This window comes from Cryptomeria japonica, chromosome 5 (assembly GCF_030272615.1).
Source record: "Cryptomeria japonica chromosome 5, Sugi_1.0, whole genome shotgun sequence".
NCBI classification, from domain to species: Eukaryota; Viridiplantae; Streptophyta; class Pinopsida; order Cupressales; family Cupressaceae; genus Cryptomeria; species Cryptomeria japonica.
In genome coordinates, this window is record NC_081409.1 from 806,828,469 (window position 1) to 806,846,899 (window position 18,431).

Sequence of the window (18,431 nt, forward strand, 5' to 3'; positions counted from 1 at the left end):
ATCTGCATAAACAATACAAAAATATGCTATTTATAGAAGTTTTAGCCTCTAAAACACAATAATTCACTGAATCACCAACAAAGAAATTTCTAAAACATGATAATTGCCATCTATGAAATTTTACCAAAACCACTAAAAACTAATTTAAAATCTTTGCCCAACACCTTAATTGAATTCTTGGAAATTACTAATTCCATTTCAAGTTACACGCTTGAATCACTATCCTGTCTCCACTACTTCTACCCTAAGGCCTTATGTACCGTTTGCCCCTTCGTTATCCTTGGGTTTCATTATGGAAGGAGGTTTTCCAAGCTATCATGTAACCATAAATCACAGAGGGCCTGATGTAAAGAAAACCCTTGCAAGTCTTATCTACCGCAATCTTAGAAAATATGGACTGCGCGTGTTCCTTGATGTGGAGGAGCTGCAAATAGGAGATTCTTCACCTCTTGCGATTGAAAGAGCAATTCAAAGCGCATCCCTTCATATTTGCATTTTCTCTGAGACCTATGCTGAATCTGCGTGGTGCTTGAATGAACTGGTTTGGATATTGGCCTGTGAGAATGCCAAGGTTATCCCTATTTTCTATGGCATCCAACCTTCAGATCTTCGCTATACAGTCACGGGAGCGTATGCCGAAGCCTTTCGCAACCATAGAATCCGCGGAAGGGTTGACACCCAACGACTGAAGATATGGCAAAATGCGCTCAACAAGGTCTCACATATTTCTGGCTTGGTATTCATCAAGGAGAAAGAGTAAGTATTTTACATTATGCAGCATATGTAGTAACCATATGGTTGACTTAACTAATACGCGCATTTTCAGTGTTTAAAATGCTAAAAGTTTAAGAGTGTTGAATCAGTTTGAGTCTGTTGGGTTCCTTTTCAATAGAGTTCATCTATAAGTCTGTTTTAAGATGACCCACAATCCCTTTTTCAGTAGAATTCATCTATTAATCTGTTTTAAGATGACCCACAATCCATTTTCAATAAACCCATCTATTAGTATGTTTTATGATGATCCATGTAAACTGAATCAGAATCAAATAAAAGTGTGATGGTTTAATTGAATGAATAAGAACTTGAGCAATAATCTTGTGGTTTTTTTCAATGTTTTAGTGACCTTGGAGAGCTTATGGATAGAATTGAAGACACCGTGCTGAGAGAGGTGAGAAGGGAAGCATTGGATGTAGCTAGATACCCTGTGGGCCTCGATAAAGCCGCAGAGCACTTTCAAAATGAGGTTCTCTATGAAACTGAATTAAGCGATATCAAGGTTGTGGGTATCGTTGGACCTGGGGGATCGGGGAAGTCAACTCTAGCTAGACATCTCTACAACGCAAAGCGTTTCGAATTCAGTAGATGTTGTTTCTTGTCTGAGGTGAGTGAAAAGAAATTATCATCTGTGCAGCAAAAGCTGGTGACAAAACTTGTGGGTTTTCAGCCACATGAGCATATTGACAACACCAGTGAAGGGAGAAGCACGATTCAACATCGTCTGGCTGGTTACCGGGTTTTCATTGTTTTCGATGGTGTGGATAACATGGATCAAATGGAGAATCTCTTATTCGTAGTGAAAGAAGTTATAGGATCTGGTAGTTTGATTTTTGTTACTTCTCGTGACAGAGGTCTGCTTGCATCTTCTGAGATAAAAACATTGTATGATGTAAAATTACTTAACGTAAAAGACAGCCAAAAGCTGTTCTGTTTCCATGCTTTCCAGCGCCCCGAACCATCAGAAGGCTTTCAAGATTTGGTGCATGAGCTGGTTAATCTGTGTGGTGGCTTTCCTTTGGCTTTGAAAGTTTTAGGTGGATATCTCTCTGGTAAAAGTGACAGAAGTTACTGGATCCGGCAGGTGGGAAACTTCCGAAAACAACTACCAGAGAACATTTTAGACAAGGTATTAAGACAAAGCTATGACTCTCTTGAAAGAAAGGAGAAAGAAGCATTTTTGGACGTTGCCCACTTCTTAGTAGGAGAGAATAAAGATCTGGCAATTAGGGTTTTGGAAGGATTGGGTCACAGCGGCAAAGACTGTCTGGATACTCTTCATCAGAAAGGCCTTGTGGAGTTCCAAAGCCTCAACGTGGACTTCAATATTAACGTGGAGGACCAATATATCATGCCATTCGACGAGCTGGGGAATCCAATATGCGTAAGATTTGTTACTCTTCTCTTTTACACAAGATTTAATTTCTCAGTGTTTCTTCTGCAATTCAGATATTAAATTACATTTATCTCCAGGTAAATATTATGTATATTTTTAGTCAAATGTAGTAAATATTCGTGATAGATAGACTTAGTCAATTTATATATATACAGATTTGTAGTATTTAATATTATATATATATATATATATAAAAGTATATAAGTTGTCTTTAAGTGAAGCATATGTCTTGATTTAAACATATTTACAATTAAATATTACAAACACACATGGTAGGTAAGACTACTGAAACCATTCATACAACTTAAGATTCATATGCGTTTACAACATTTGGCTATAAATTATTTGATGTTTAAATAGAGCCTACACCTCAATTTAGAATATGGCCATGTTTAAAGTCAAAGTCAATCATTTTTTTCATATAATTTAAATGTAATAGGTGTTTTCAATAGCTAAATACAAGCATGCATAATATTTAAATTGAAGGCATAGCCTCAATTTTAAAATCAATAACTAACAAATCTTTATTTGGATGCACCAGAACTTCACCCAACCTTTTGAATTGGAAGGCTTGAGGCAATCAATGGGAAGCTTCAAAATTATTATGCAGGATTTAATAAGGGAGTCAGCAAGACAAATTGGAAGAGAACAATCTTCCATTCGTCTTTGTTGCTCAAATGATCAAATCATCTGTACACAGGTATTGAATGCCATAACTCTTTATAATGCTTTGGCTTTAATTAGCTTTCTTTCTTCACAATTTATTTATTATCAACTTAGTTCATTTGTTTGAAAAACTTTCAGTTATCAATTCAACTTACATTCATGGTTACATATTTGTTCATCATTCTTTCCAGTCAGGATGTTTTCATGCATATATTTATTGATGTTAGTATTATTTTAAAATTATTAAAAACTTCTAAAAGTATTATCAAATAATTGACCACTTATAGATATTTATCACTTTTTTATCATATATAATATACATTTACTTTTTTGGAGTAATAATATGTCTTATTTAGTTGAAATATGAATTTTTATTTATTTTGGATATAAATAATAATTTTATTGGTGAATCTTTTATTTTTTTAAAGAAAATGTTAATTTTATTGGCAATTAGTTTTACATAAATTCGTATTAATTAATATTGCAAATAATTTCATTTTAAAAAATAAATCATTAATTTTAAAGGGAGGGTAGACGTTTAAAATTCATAAATCTTATGGGGCCAAAAAAATTTCTATACCATTGATTTCTATTGAGGTCAACAATTCAAAAGCAACTCAACCACAACTTGTAAGTACAATTTACATCATGGAATGCAATGCTTGTAAGTACAATTTACATCATGGAATGCAATGATGGTCATTAGATTATATTTTGAATCAATTTTGGCAACTAAAAATTGCCAATAAAACTCTAAAGTAATAAACTCTTCGGCCAAATAAATAAGACTAAACTACACTTTTGTAAAAATGTGGCGATTTATGTCACCTTGAATTATTAGCCCAGTTTTGATCTTTAAATTTAAAAAAATAGCCAATTGACAAATATTAACCAGTAAAAAAATCAATGATAATTATAATTATTTATATTGATTATTATATCAAAAATATTAAAAAAAAATTATACCTTCAACAATACACAAAGATCATAATAGTGTTCTGATAAATTTATATGATTATTTTCCTCATTTTATTTTTTAGAAATGTAACAATATCTTTCTTTTATATATATAAGCATTTTACAAGGACGTCAAATTTAACCTGGTCAGTGTCTGCCTGTTGGACCTTCTGGCAAGAAAACGCGTCTGCCGGCAAAATGACAGTTGGCAATTTGAGAGAAAACACAAATCGTTTGTGTTTTTATCGATGATAGTAAGCGATTACGATGAAAATTACTTACTATTGAGAAGACCTGGTATAAGGATTTTGTATGTATATTTAATTTGGTTGACTAATTAAACATACAAATTAATTATTGAGTAATAAGATAATAAATTATCAAAATTGAGGTATCAATTTATTTATATAGGGGTGTAGTTTTTATCATATGTAAATTTTATCATTGTATTATATAAAAGTAATCTTTAAAATCATATTTAAATTATTAAGAACATTCAAAAGTCTTATCAAATGTATCTATTTAAAATGATATATCAATTAAATAAATAAAATAAATTTAAAGTTGTAGTTTTCTTTATATATAAGTTTCATCATTTTGCAATATAAAAGTCATCTTTAATAATATATAAATCATTAAAAACATTCAAAAGTCTTATCTAATGTTCAATAAGTACATGTATTATTGTTATGTCAACCAAACACTATATAAAATGACTCTTAATAATATGAGCTGTGAATATATATGTCTATAATAGTACCTATAAATATTATTATTAATATTTAAGAATTTTATGAATGTGATAATTTAAGAGATATTTGATTATTAAATAAGAAAGATGTAACTTTCATAATATTTTTCATCTAGTAATATTGGTGATATTTTCCAACTTATCATCTCAAATAAAAACATAAAATAATTGATTTCTAACAATTTTATTGAACCATCTTATCTTAACATTATTTGCACATGATGGTGAAATATCTTATTTTCTAACTACATTGACAAAAAATTGATAGAGATTCATTTTGTATTTAAAAATCACCTTTTTCAATGATTTTACTATTCTATTATAGCATCATACCTTTAAACTGTCCTTTAAGTGTTTTATTTTAATGAGACCTTCTCCATGACATGAAAGTTAAAATAAGATTAAGTTAATAGCTCAAAATCAGTTGGTTACTCAAATTATTTGTACATATGTTTGATACATTTGGTACAACTACAAAAAGTGACACTAAAAATTGCAATGTGACCAATGTGTATTGGTGGGTGAAAAATGTGTGAATGAGAGATCAAGAGGAAAACTACCCTTTCTCTCTAAGAAGAAATGGAGTTTCACTATGGATTTCCATTCAAACACTTTTCACCTAAGTACATTGGAAGAGGAGAGGAAAATTCACTAAACTCAATTTCCAAAGAAGATAGAATTATGAGTGAAATGGGAATGATAAGCTAATCCCCTCTTCCTATTTGAAATGGAAAGAAATTGATTGAATAATGTGGTGCAAAAGTGACAAAAAATTGATTATAACTTGAGATCAAAGTATGGAATGAAGTTGTGCACCTGGATCTGGTAGTAATATGTCGAGACGAAGTCGCCCTGCGAATTTGAGGAAAAGTTGCCTGAACCGTGGCGGGAATTTACATGGTCCTCCAAAAAATCCGCGAAACAAAAAGGGTTTTTCCGCTTCTGCAGATGGAGCCCGAGTGTAAAAGTAGAGTTTCACACCTACAACCTACATACAAAAAAGAGAGGAAAATGGGTTGGGATTGGGGGTTTGCCTTTAGGTCGAAACCCAGTTTTGGAATTAACCAAGTAATGAAAGAAAGTACTTACAAGTAGATGTAAATGAAAGACTGAAATGTAAATCACCTCAAGGGAGGTTGTGATAGAAATGTTGATAAAAATTGTTGTGTGGAATTGAATTTTGGAATCAATCTTCTCTTCAATGGTTGAATCCTTGACTTGAATGCAACACCTAGCTTTGAAGGGAGACTTGAGAATGCTCAATGCAGGGAAGGAATGCTTGAATGCTCTTGAACGCTTGATCGTAAATTTTTACCTTATTGAACTTATTGAAATGAGAGGGAAAATTCTACTTACATACATATCAATTAGGGTTAATGAAACTAATTTTCATCACAGGCTTACATCGTGGAAGTTTCCTCTTCACTGCACAACCTACAATGCATGCTTAGGAAAGGTCCTACCCCAAAATAGGGTAGGGACAGGGGCGCCATGCCCCTATCCTACCCCTTTCTCTAGGGAAAAGTGCAGATAGTGTGGTGTAGAGGCCAAGGGAGAAGCAAATTTCGAGGGTTGAGCAATCTCTGATCTCCAATCAGGCTAGAGGATTTGATCTCACATGCATGAGGACCCTAATGTAGTCGAAAATTGCTAGGGTCACAATTTTATGACACTACAAAAATAAAAAAAATTTGTCATAATAATTTGATTTGGTGTGGTTCAATAGTTTTTTCTATTTATTTATTAATGATTAGTTAAGTTTAGATTAGAGTTTGTTGGTTTTTTGTCATTTTCTTTTCAAGAAGATCTACCTTCAAGAGAAGTAGCTATCCAACATGCTTATGGAACCATGCTATCTAATTATATTTATTTGCCCCATGTCAAGCTTGTAAGATACAAAACAATATTTTTGGTAGCAAGAACACAGGCTTGCTCGAACTCGAAGGGGTAGTTCGAGCAAATAGGCCTATTTCGCTCAAACCCCTCAAAAAATAAACTTCCCACTTTCGCCAAATTCCTTCATTGGTGAAAGTGGGAACCAGCTTTGTGAGTTCACCCACCTACCTTCTTCTTTTAAATTTTAGCATTGTTATGATTGTAATAATGGATCTACCTAAACAGTTGTTTGATGTAAGAATAAATTTCCCTCTAACAAGGGTTCACCTTTTCAAGTTGAATTATTAGATAAGAAACCCCAAAGATTTGATTTAGAATTTTGATGCATCCTAATTAGTTCAATCTCTACTACTACTTAGTTGATTGCCTCGTTTTAACATTTTTGTGTCGGGTAATGTTCTAGTACTAGTTTTCTATGGTTAATGTTTATGATCTGTAATAGGTTGGGGCTCTTCCCCACAATCAAGGACAATATAATTCTTGCATAAAATACTTTAAATATATTATAAATGAACTTCCACAAGAAGAAACATTATTTTTAATCATACTATAAGTTGCCATTGAAAAGTATTGTTGTGTTTTATAATAAATATTAATATCAATATTTATGTCAAACTATTGATTGTAATTAATTTTAAATTATAATATTATTATATAAATTTAATTTTAATTAAATAGTATCAAATTATAAATTAACTTTTTTATATTGATTATAAAACGTGAAAAAAAATTTAATGGTAACAAATGAAAAATAATCATTAATTGTTAAGATTATCAAAAGAACATAACTCATTCTCAAGTGTAATATTTAAGTTGGGTCTATTTGTATTATAAAAACTTTAATTGCCACATATTTCAAATATTAGTGTTTTATCTCAAGAAACATCTTAGTATATGTAAACATATATTGTATTTATTTATTTTTCAAATTCATGCTTACAAAATTGATCTCTACACATAAAATTAAAATTATTTTTTCATGCATAATTGAAATTATACTTGTAGAGATTGATTAATATGAAATATTGAATATATTAGTTGTGCATCATCTCATTATATACATGTTTAAAGTGAGGTTATGTCTATAGACAACATATACAATTTTTTTGCACAAGGATCGAATGCCTCCTTATTGAGCCACTAGGTGGACTAATTTATTAACTTTAAATAATGATTGAGGATAATGGACATGTGTATTATGCCTATAATATAAGGGGCACAAGAGATGGAATTTCATTAGGATATCTATGTAGTTTCCTCCTAGGCACCTACAATTTTCTCTATTGTCTACTTCACCTCAAATTTGAACCTCTTAAAATTGGCTATGGTTGATAAGCCACCCTTATAATGTAGGAAATCTCTCTCTCTCCTCTCTCTCTCTCTCTCTCTCTCTCTCTCTCTCTCTCTCTCTCTCTCTCTCTCTCTCTCTCTCTCTTCATATGATAGCTATAATGACTTTACCAATTGATAACACTAAAAAAAATATTAGAGCATAATAAAAGGTAAAATTAATGCTGAAGTAAAGCATTTAATGAAACTCAACAAAAAGGAAGCATTTCATCAATAATCAATATTAGAGGTTGGGGAAAAATTGCAAAATCCAATAGTTATCAATTCTATTGTAGGCGTAAACATAATAAATTTAGAGTGATCATTCCTTATCTCTTATGGATTGAAGATTTTATTACCATATCATACTTTAAGGGCATTCATTTTTCTTAGTCTGTCATACTTATTTGTACCTAGTTTAGCATTTTATTTCCTATGTGGGGCATTGATATTGTTCTCTCATGAATAAACTATATGCCATGTACTGTCATGGCATAACCATTTTTAAGAGTTATAGTATACTTTTCCCACATTGTCAATTACATGTTATTCCATGTCTCAAGACTCATTATGTAGGGGCCACTATGAGTCTTCCCTACCTTTTTAGCTACATTTATGCCATGTATCTAGATTTGTTATCATTAATAGGGACTATTTTCTTACTTATACCATTATTTGATCATTCTACCCCATTAGAGGAATGCATTTTTTCTTGTATGCTATATGCTTAGACTAGTTTTTATACTCATTGAGACACATGTAACTAGTTTTACTTGCTCATGTTAGGAGTAACATTATTTCTTGATGATATTCTTCATATGTTTTACCATGATTATAATTTTATCTTTATTATTTTCTTGAAACATGATTTATTAATTTACAACTATGAGTTTCAAGATTTATGTCGTTACATGAAAGTTACATTTACATTTGATGTACTATTTCTTCCTCTCCATAGTTTTGTGTATTGTGTAAAGGCAACCAATTATAGGTTGTCATATACATTCCCTACTACTCTCATGCTAAGTTTAGTATATAGCTATGGATAAATATAGACATCGATAATTTGTAAAAAACTCATTAGCACCCTATGCATTCTATCACCCAACAACTACCAAATTAGCTCGATCATCATTATAATTATATATGTAGAATATCTCTAACCATATTTTCCTCCTCTCCCTCACTTATGGTCATTGAAAGAGATTTATATATTAAAGATGTTCTTATTTCTACATGTATCAAAAACTAATAATCTAGATAACATGTTACCTTTCAATATAGTGGCAATCCCTAGAAGCATTTTCTTATGCCAATAGTTTTCAATATTAGAAAAAAGAAAAAAAAATGAGAGGTGAACCAAGAATAATAGAAATAAAAATCTTGCCAAATCATTTTTCATAAATACTTGGCATTTATGTAAGTAGAAATCTAAACTTGACTTGTTGATTCAATCCAACACAATAAACAATATTCTTCAAACTTAAAGTGAATTATACATAAATAAAACTTTTCTTGATTTCAAAGTGCAAAAAATGTAATACATAAACAAAATTTCTCTCTCATAATATAAACTAATACCTTCAATACTTTAATTTTTTTAAAAACATATACATACCCACAATACATTTATTTATTAATCTAAATTAACTAATAATTTGTACATTCAATTACATTAATCTATATATGCCTAAAAGATTTGCTTTCTTCCATAGTTTTCAATACATCATATTGTTAGAATTGCTTATGAGTTGTATATATGTGTAAAAGAATTTCAGTTTGAAACAATAACTAACTATAGATCTGTTGCTTAAAACTAGTTAGCTATCAAGAGTCATCTACTTGTACAACTTCATTAATTTTCTATCCAACATCAAATAGTTTGTTATCAAAGAGTCTAACAGATTTATAGGATTATTTTTGAGTTTCTTAAATCTATATATATATTAATTTGAAAATAACAAATTTTTCAACTAATAGTTCAGTTGTTTCATTTCTCAATATGGTGTCAGAGCTGGTCTGGGCCTGAGAGTGTGAGAGTCACTACTAGATGTGTTTGTGAGGAAGAGTTGTTTGATTTTCTATTCAACAAAGGATTGTTGTTGCTTCTCCAACAAGGGATTTTGTTGCCCAAAGTAATACTGTTGTGATTGAAAATTAGCTTTAGCGGCTAGTGACTAAAGTTGAACTAGCTGTGATTGGGACATTAGCTGAGAGTTTTGAGATGAAAGCACAGGAAAGGTGTATTGTGGCACATTAGTTTGTGCCCATGGGAGCAGAAAACCATCTCTTTGTTGAGACATTTTTTGTAGAAATGTTTTAAGGTAAATATGCTCATCAAGTACAAGGAGAGACGTCAATGGTTGTTGCAGAATAGTAGAACAAGGCAATGTAGGCTAAAGTTCAAGACCACTAAAGACAAAAGGATATTGAAGATTACTTAGCCACCCTCAAAGTGAAGTTCATGGTCAAAGTAGGAGATCATTGTTATTAAAACCACTTGTTAGGAGAAAATTGCAAGTGTTTGGTTGTTTTTAATGTGCAAAGTGAAGGAGAGATTGGCTCTGAGGCTAAAGCTATTAGTGAGATGTAAATCGTTGAAAATTCATCGATGTGAGAACAGTTGAAACAAATCAGTGGTCTGTGGGGCGCCTCTATGCAAGTGGCAGTGTCAGAAGGTGCGCCTCGTCTATTTGTGAGAGAAGGGCATGCTAGTTGTCTCAAAGCGAGATATTTGTGGTTGTTTGAGGAGTGGAGAAAGGTAGAAGAAAACAATTATTGCAAGGTCTGTTATCTTAGCCGTGTTTTTTTTTTCTTAATAGTGTTTGCGTTTGGTACATATTAAAGAAATTAGAAAATGTTCAGAAAGTGTGTCTATTAGTGTCCTCATCATAATGTAGAGGAAAACATTTATTGCAAGGTCTGTTATCTTAGCTGTGTATTTTTTAATTTTTTTTTCCAGTGTTCGTGTTTGGTACATATCAAAAAAACTAGAAAATTTTCAGAAAGTGTGCATTAGTTTCTTCATCATAATGTTTTGTGGTCATTGAAACTATTTTTATGTGAAGTTTGTGGTCACTCGAAATCACTTGTGTGCAGAGTTTATGGTTAGCTAGAAACCACTGGGGTGATGTTTCTTGGTGAGCCAAAACCACTTCAGAATTGTCTTGCTTAGGGATAAGCTACAAAATCCCATGGTGCTTACAACAGTACATTAAAGCCTAGTTATATAAAAACAAACATGAAGACATGACCTAGTTATACTCATAGAATGATTCAGAAAATGTAAAGATGTTCAATTTGAAATTCTATGATGTCTTAATGGGAAGTGTTAGAATAAGTCAAATAGATTTGGTTATGAATTGTACATATGCATTAAAGATTTTCAGATTGAAACAATAACTAATTGTAGATCTGTCACTCGAAACCTGTTAGTTGTCAAGAGTCATCTACATGTCCATCTTCATCAGTTTGCTGTCTAACATTGAATAGTTTGTTGTCCAAGAGTCTTAACAGATTAATAGGATTATTGTTGAGTTTCTCAAATCTGTATCCATGTAAATTTGTCAATGAATAAATTATTCAGCTATTAGTTCAGCTGTTTCATTTCTTAATACATATGTTATCAATCTTCCGTTTGAAACGAATGCGCCACTCTTTATGAACTTTACGATAATTACAAAATGTACTCTGTATCATATCTCTTAGATAGTACCCTAACTGTATCCAATGGGTTCAATGAAGTGTAAATATAGTACAATGAAGTGAAGTGCCGTCTATCAGTTTATTATAAGCTTTTAATTTACTTAAATGAACAATCCATTTCTTTCAACAACTTAATTTTCATTTATTTTTGTTCTTAAAAGCTGCAATCAAAGCCCTACTCTGTTCGGGGAATTTATAGTGATGAGGATCATGAGAAGCTTCAATTGCCAGAAGTTTTACAGGATGAGGAGATATGTGGATTAAATATTTTGATGCTTCGATGTCCACTTGACATCAATAATTTTTCTGGAGATTTAATATGGCTTCGCTTGACTAAGTGTAACTGCATCTGCATTCCTTCTAGTCTTTCACTGACAAGTTTAAGAGTATTGGAGCTTTCTGATGTCAATTTAAAAGACTTGAATATATTATGTGATGCTGGTGTGGTATGTAGATTGTTTCTCAACCATCATTTAAATATCAGTTAATTCTCTGTTAAAGGTGTATTAAAATTAGAATGTTTTCATCGCAGACGCCCTCACAGCCGTTTAGCAAAAAGTGCCTGCTCTTTAAGCTCTTCCCTTCAGGGCTATGCTTTCATCGTAGAAGAAATTACGAGGTTCTCTCTTCAAGCAGGCCAGAAAATAGATTTCAGCTGTTGTTTAGCAAGGTGAAGAAAATATATGCCAAAATAGTTTCCAAAAATATGAAAATCTTGCCGTCACTCCCAATTAAATTTCAGGAACTCAAAGCCCTCACACATTTAGATCTATCAGGGTGCAGTAATTTGGAAGAGTTGCCAACTTCCTTCACTCAATTATTGGAACTTCAATATCTATCATTGCGAGATTGCAAAAAACTCGTTCTCAAAGATCTCGGAGAAATCTCCACCCTGGAGTATTTAGACCTGGAGGGATGCATTTTGCTAAGTGAATTGCCCAGGGGAACCACACATCAAAGGTCCTTGAGGTACTTAAATGTACTTCATACCACTGTGGAACTGCCTGAGGGTCTTGAACAGCTGGAAAGCCTGGAACAGCTATTTGTAGGGAGCATAATGTTGAGAACTCTACCATCCTCTTTGAATAACTTGGGCCAGTTAAAGGAACTGATTCTATTTGAATGCTTCAATCTATCTGACATCGGGGATTCTATTGGAAAGTTGGTGCATTTGGAAAGATTGCGGATATCCCGGTGTTCAGCTATGAGGATGTTACCAGAAAGAATTGCATGGACGAATATTAAAAATTTGGATGTGCGGTGGTGTTTAATGTTTGAAGGGTTCAAAATTGAAAATGACTCAGGTAGAACTCCATCGGAGAGATTTCTAATCCGCAGAGCAGATCCTGGAGCCGATGATTTTAGCAACTCAGAGAGGAAAGCTTCTCACCATATAAGTTGTTTAACAAATCTGATCATAAGAGACAGCCGCATAACCCAAGTGTATATTCCTCAAGCCAAATCCCTTTGCCCCAATCTTGAAACTGTTGATCTTTCCAACAATCTATGTTTAACAAGGATTGAAGGTTTGCCAGACAGTTTGATAAGTCTAAAGCTGATGGATTGCCGAGCATTGAAGGCACTTACATGTCTATCTAATCTCACACGCCTTAAATCTCTTGATATTAGTGGGTGTGATGGACTGGAAAGCCTAAATGTGGAAGACCTGAGCTCAATAGAAGAAATTAAAGCAGACAAGTGTTGGAGGCTGAGCAGCATGCGAGGACTGGCCCAGTTGAAAAACTTATCATATTTTCAGATATCCACATACAACACAGTCTCGAGCTCTAAATGGAGAGAGATTTTGGTGAGTACTCAAATAATCTATCCAGGTATAAATATTTTAAATTCTTAAATAGATTATTTGGTAATAATTTGGAGATGTTTGAAACATGTTAATATATAAATGACTTTCAAATTAAGATTTTTTTGAAAGTAGGAGATAGTTTTCACAAGAAGTTAAATTATGATATTGCTACAGTTATTTAACTGTATAGTTATAAGTCAAACTCATTGACCCATGTTTCATGAGTAGTGGTTCACAATAACCCATCTCTCATGAGAATGAATGGTCCAGCACTCATTGCTTGTAGGTGATGTTGATAGAGGTGAAGCCTTGGGCCTTGCGAGGGGGTAACCCGTCCCGTTTAGGCACATAATTTATTTCAAATTTAAACCCACTTAGCTTGCAACCCATTTGCAAAACCTTCAACAAGTATTGTGCCTTATAAACCATTCATTATAGAACCCTTTAAAAAAATTTTTAACAAATTTATATTATTATACTCTACCCTTTATTATCATTATAGAATGTTTCTCGAAATTAATAATATTCTCCATGTGGAGTCTCGAAACAGGCTTTCTTGGTTACAAAATAATATGATTATGGCATTAAAACAGTTGTTTTCGTTACCAAATTTGATGAGTGCATTGGAATTGCTAAAATATAATTACACCCTTCACTTAGCATTTTAAGTTGAAACGTGGGCAGTCCTTTCCATCGAGTGTATCGACGGCCATTCTTTATGGAGCAACTGTCAACATGGAGGACATTGGTGAAATGGTAGTGGGTATTTAATATATGTTTTTCAAGATTAAGTTTTGACTTCTGATATTTGCATACTTATTAATGGACGATTTCATGATTGATATTGAATTTTGCAAAATTCGTAGGAAGGGTTAGCTCACAGCTATCAAGATGTTACAGTGAGAGGCATCCCCTCGGGCCTACTAGAAACAGGAATGCCAGTTTCTGTGAAGTTCGTATATGGGCATTTAGAAGGCGCAATCTTAGTGTGCCTTGTAGCACATAAGTGTTGCAAATTTGAAGTAACGGTAGGTGATCATACTTACAATAGCTCATGTGTCGTGGATGAAATGAACACCTCCTGTGTCATGGATGATGGGGACACCAATACAGTACACATGATGATGTGGACAAAAGACTCTCAAGTATTTAAAGATTTCAAATTCTCTAAGGATGAGACAGTGTTTTGCAAGATCAAGCTACTCAATTCCTTTGTGCACAACAGAATAGGATTAAATCAAAAAATGGCCGGACTAAAACAGGGATGGATCGTGACTGTAAAAAATTTAGAGTTATGTAAACGATTCGTCAGCTCAATCTTGTGAAGCTCCACTTTAGAATTAGAAGGAAAAGTTTCCAGTGAATTGTCAGGAACTGTATAAAAATAGCTATGAAGACATTTAAGTAATCAAGCCATGTTTTCTTCAAGGCTCTGTGTAAATAAAGTTTCTTTGTAGTTCTTCAATACAATTTGGGAAGACCGGTTAAATTTGTTTAGCTAGGATTGATAAAAGAGAAATTGGCTTTCAATGCACGGGTTGAAAAAAGTACTAGTGAAAATGAAACAGAACTTTATGTTAAAATGCTACATCTCGTTAGATTCTTCTTAAAAATTGAGGATGAAATCTTAATGGAAGGATTGTAAATGGCACTCAAATACACCATGTCACAACTATATAGCTGACAAAACTTGTAGTGTTGTCATTCCCCATCTTCCTATGGTTGATTAGCATAACACCAATGGCAACTCTACTCATTTGTTTAGACATGGCATCATAGGTTCCTTTGCATTTTGTCTTCCATTTTAGTTCTTAAACTAGCTCACTTTGCTTGGTGCATTTTATATCAGAGTCTCCTTCTAGATAGCTGGTTAACTCATGTGGGTGTTTCCAATCGTAAATATCTATTATGTCATTATATGGATTCCCTCAAACATATCTTCTAGTTTTGTCTTAAGCTCATGAAACACATGGAATTAAAGATCCATGAATTTTTCAAGCTATCGAGGCCTATTCATTTCTCTTAACATATGTTTATCACCAAATAAATTTATCTAGATTTGATATGCTTTTATAGTGAAATTTAATTTTAGCATTTTGACATATAAAGATAGTTCTCTTTGTTTAACTCTTCAACTAATGCTCATTTTTCATTGTACACTAAAACCATGATTTATTCTAATATACTGATATAGATAAAAGTTCAAACTTCTAAATGCCATTTTTAAGAATTGCTATTAGAAGAATTCTCTCTACACTGTTGCTCGAGCTCCATTTGATCCACTCTCTTGAAGATGAGTGTAGGCATGAGCAGAGCCAACCTATGGGATGAGGGCAAGTGAAGAATTGAAAACAACACCATAATAATGATAACTGAAATACATCAACAAACAAGAATAATAAACACTTGCAGCAGAATCATTTTTATACACAAAAAACATTCAACATGGTTCAAATAGTGAACGACATAAAAAAAGCCTTTTTATTATTCTGTATAAAAATTGATTACAAAAGTGAAACAAGGCAGCTTATCATATAAGCAACACTCAATACAACATTGCCAATGATGGACTATTTCCTTTTCACTCTTGGAAACATACTATTTCATGTTGAAGATTTATGAAGCAAAGTTCCTAAATGTAAACTAGAAACTATGAAAGAAAATAGAAACTGCAGAGAACAGTCTAAATTAGGCAGCAATGCATCAGTTTCCAACAGCAAGCAGTGATATACTGGATCTCATTGTAGGGATCACCATGATTCTCAGCCTTTAACTTCTAGGAAGACTATAGTTTACCTCCAACTTAGGAAGAGAAAAGGAATATTAATTTTCCTCACTTAAACAAATTCCCTTGTCTAGAGTTGGCCATCTTTTCAACGAAGAGATTAGTCTATAGATAATTGCCCTTAAGAGACACATTTTACACAAAAATTTAGAAAAACGGCATTGCTTTCTATAGATGCGCATGAGATGCAAGATCAGATGATGACATAAAACAAGAAAAGACCGATTACATCCATACTGTGCAGCATGGTCCGCAAAACATTTTTCTGGCTGAAGCCAGTGAATTATATCCAGGTAACAAATCGTGCACAACTCCATGATGAAGCACAAAAGATGCACATAGAGAATGAGAAGAAATGGGTTTTTCTCCTACATGGCGGCAGGAAACGGCAACTCATTTATTAAACACACATAGTTTTCAGTTAATTTGGAAAAATCAATGCTTTTACAGCCTTATTTGATGTCACTGGCACTTGACAACTAGTGTTGGAATGAAGAGGGAAATCATTAAGGAAACAAATATAGATTATATTAAACAACAAAAACATCACGTGTATCATCTGAGCTTCGGCTCTTCATAAAAGCACCATTTCATTCAGACTTAAGACATTCAAACTTACAACATCTTGTTAGTCTTTAATGCTACATATATGGAGGATACGAAGATGTCTCAAGCAGCTGACAAATTTAATTAATGAGATATGATTATATTGCTAACAACTACAAAATGAGAGACTAAACAAGTTATTAGATGGTACTCTACAATCAAATTTTACTACAGAGAATTAATTTTGATGAAGTTTATCATCAACTTGCGATCAAAGCCAACTCAACCAAACAATTTCGCTGAATAGAATTATAATTGCCATACAAAAGACTTCTTTCAATCGATATACTTATCTTACAAAGGAAACCCTTTGTGGAAAATATGCACCGCATGGATTCAACAATTACAGATTAATTTTTTTTTTTCGTCCGTATAGACTGACATTAAACCTCTAGATAGAATTTCAAAATTCATATCCAAAAGAACGCACTGCTCTAGTAAATCAACAAAGCTTAGAAGTTTAGAAGCTACCTGTGAAAATGAGCCTGGAATATAGGATCAGAACCTTGTTGTAATAAGGACTAGGAGGAGTTGTGAACGGCATTTCAAAGTCCGGCCCAGCATATACAAAGATTCATTTGTATAAATAGTTTCGATATAAACTGATGCATAGTTCTATGTAGTATTCCCGAGGAAAATTCACAAAAGGATGCAAATTTATCAACATTTGGTTCTAAGGGATGTTCTATTATAAATATATGGGATTTTTTTTGTTCATCTGAAATCAAACTAGAAAATTGATTTCTTTAATTTCAGATGAGCAAGTCAAAGCTAAACTATCCAACCCTAACTTCTGTTCTTAAAAAAATCAGTTTTAAGTAAATCATTTGTTTCAGGTTGAAATTGAAATGCATGATTCCTCATAAGAAAAACGTTTTATATAAAAATTCAGAAAAAAAATTCATTGCTTTCTATAGATGGCCATCTCATACAAGATGAGATGACTGCATTAAACAAGAAAAAAACGATTCGATGCATAGGTTGCAGCATGGTCGGCAAAACGTTTTCCCGGTTAGATCTGGCGAAGGACAGTTACGATTACGATCGGACAATCTTCTGCCAGGAAAACGCGTCGGCTAGCAAAACAACAACTAGGAGTTGAAGAAAATATAAACGATTTGATGAATATCAAACATGTGCATTCGACATATAAATCAGTCAATTGGAGAACATTCTGCCAGCAAAATGACAACTGTTATTTTAAAAAAATAAAAAAATTGTTGACTATTGCAAATTTGTGCGTTTGACTGTATTTTATTCAGGCAATTGGAGAACCCTCTTCCAAGTTCCAAGAAAACGCATCTGCCAGTAAAACGACAACTGGTATTTTGAAAAGAAAGATAAAGGATTTTTGGAATATTGTAAATCTTGATAGCAAGAGGCAGAGGAAACTAGTAACAAAAACAAAGGGTAGATTACATAAAGATAAAACAGAAAATGATATTTTTATGAAACTCATACACAGATCAAACATAAGGCTACTGCCCCTTTCTGAGTTCCCTACATTTGTTGGCTGCAATAAAAACAACTACTGCTTCTCAAGACCTATTTCTTACTACACAAAATTATCTGCTCTCTGGTTGCTTTTGCTACAGCAATACAGAGACTTATGCCCCTTTCAGTTCTTACAAAAACAATCTCTTTGTTTACGTATATGCTCAACAAGGAGGAAAAAACAAGAACATTAATTCATAGTATATAGATTTTAAGGGTACTATAATCAAAATATTTCAATTCAAAAAATCAGTCTTGTTGTGTG

At 32.7% G+C, this 18,431-nt stretch overlaps 1 protein-coding gene across 1 annotated transcript; it reads left to right on the plus strand.

Annotated features, from left to right (window-relative positions):
- The first annotated feature begins 292 nt into the window (after positions 1–292).
- On the plus strand, positions 293–16,470 carry LOC131042686 (disease resistance protein RUN1-like). The gene is made up of 8 exons (XM_059221033.1): positions 293–756; positions 1,120–2,158; positions 10,393–10,554; positions 11,636–11,920; positions 12,007–13,281; positions 13,942–14,037; positions 14,148–14,309; positions 16,360–16,470. The coding sequence occupies exons 1-8, from the start codon at positions 293–295 to the stop codon at positions 16,468–16,470; spliced, it is 3,594 nt and encodes a 1,197-aa protein (XP_059077016.1).
- Positions 16,471–18,431: the final 1,961 nt, after the last annotated feature.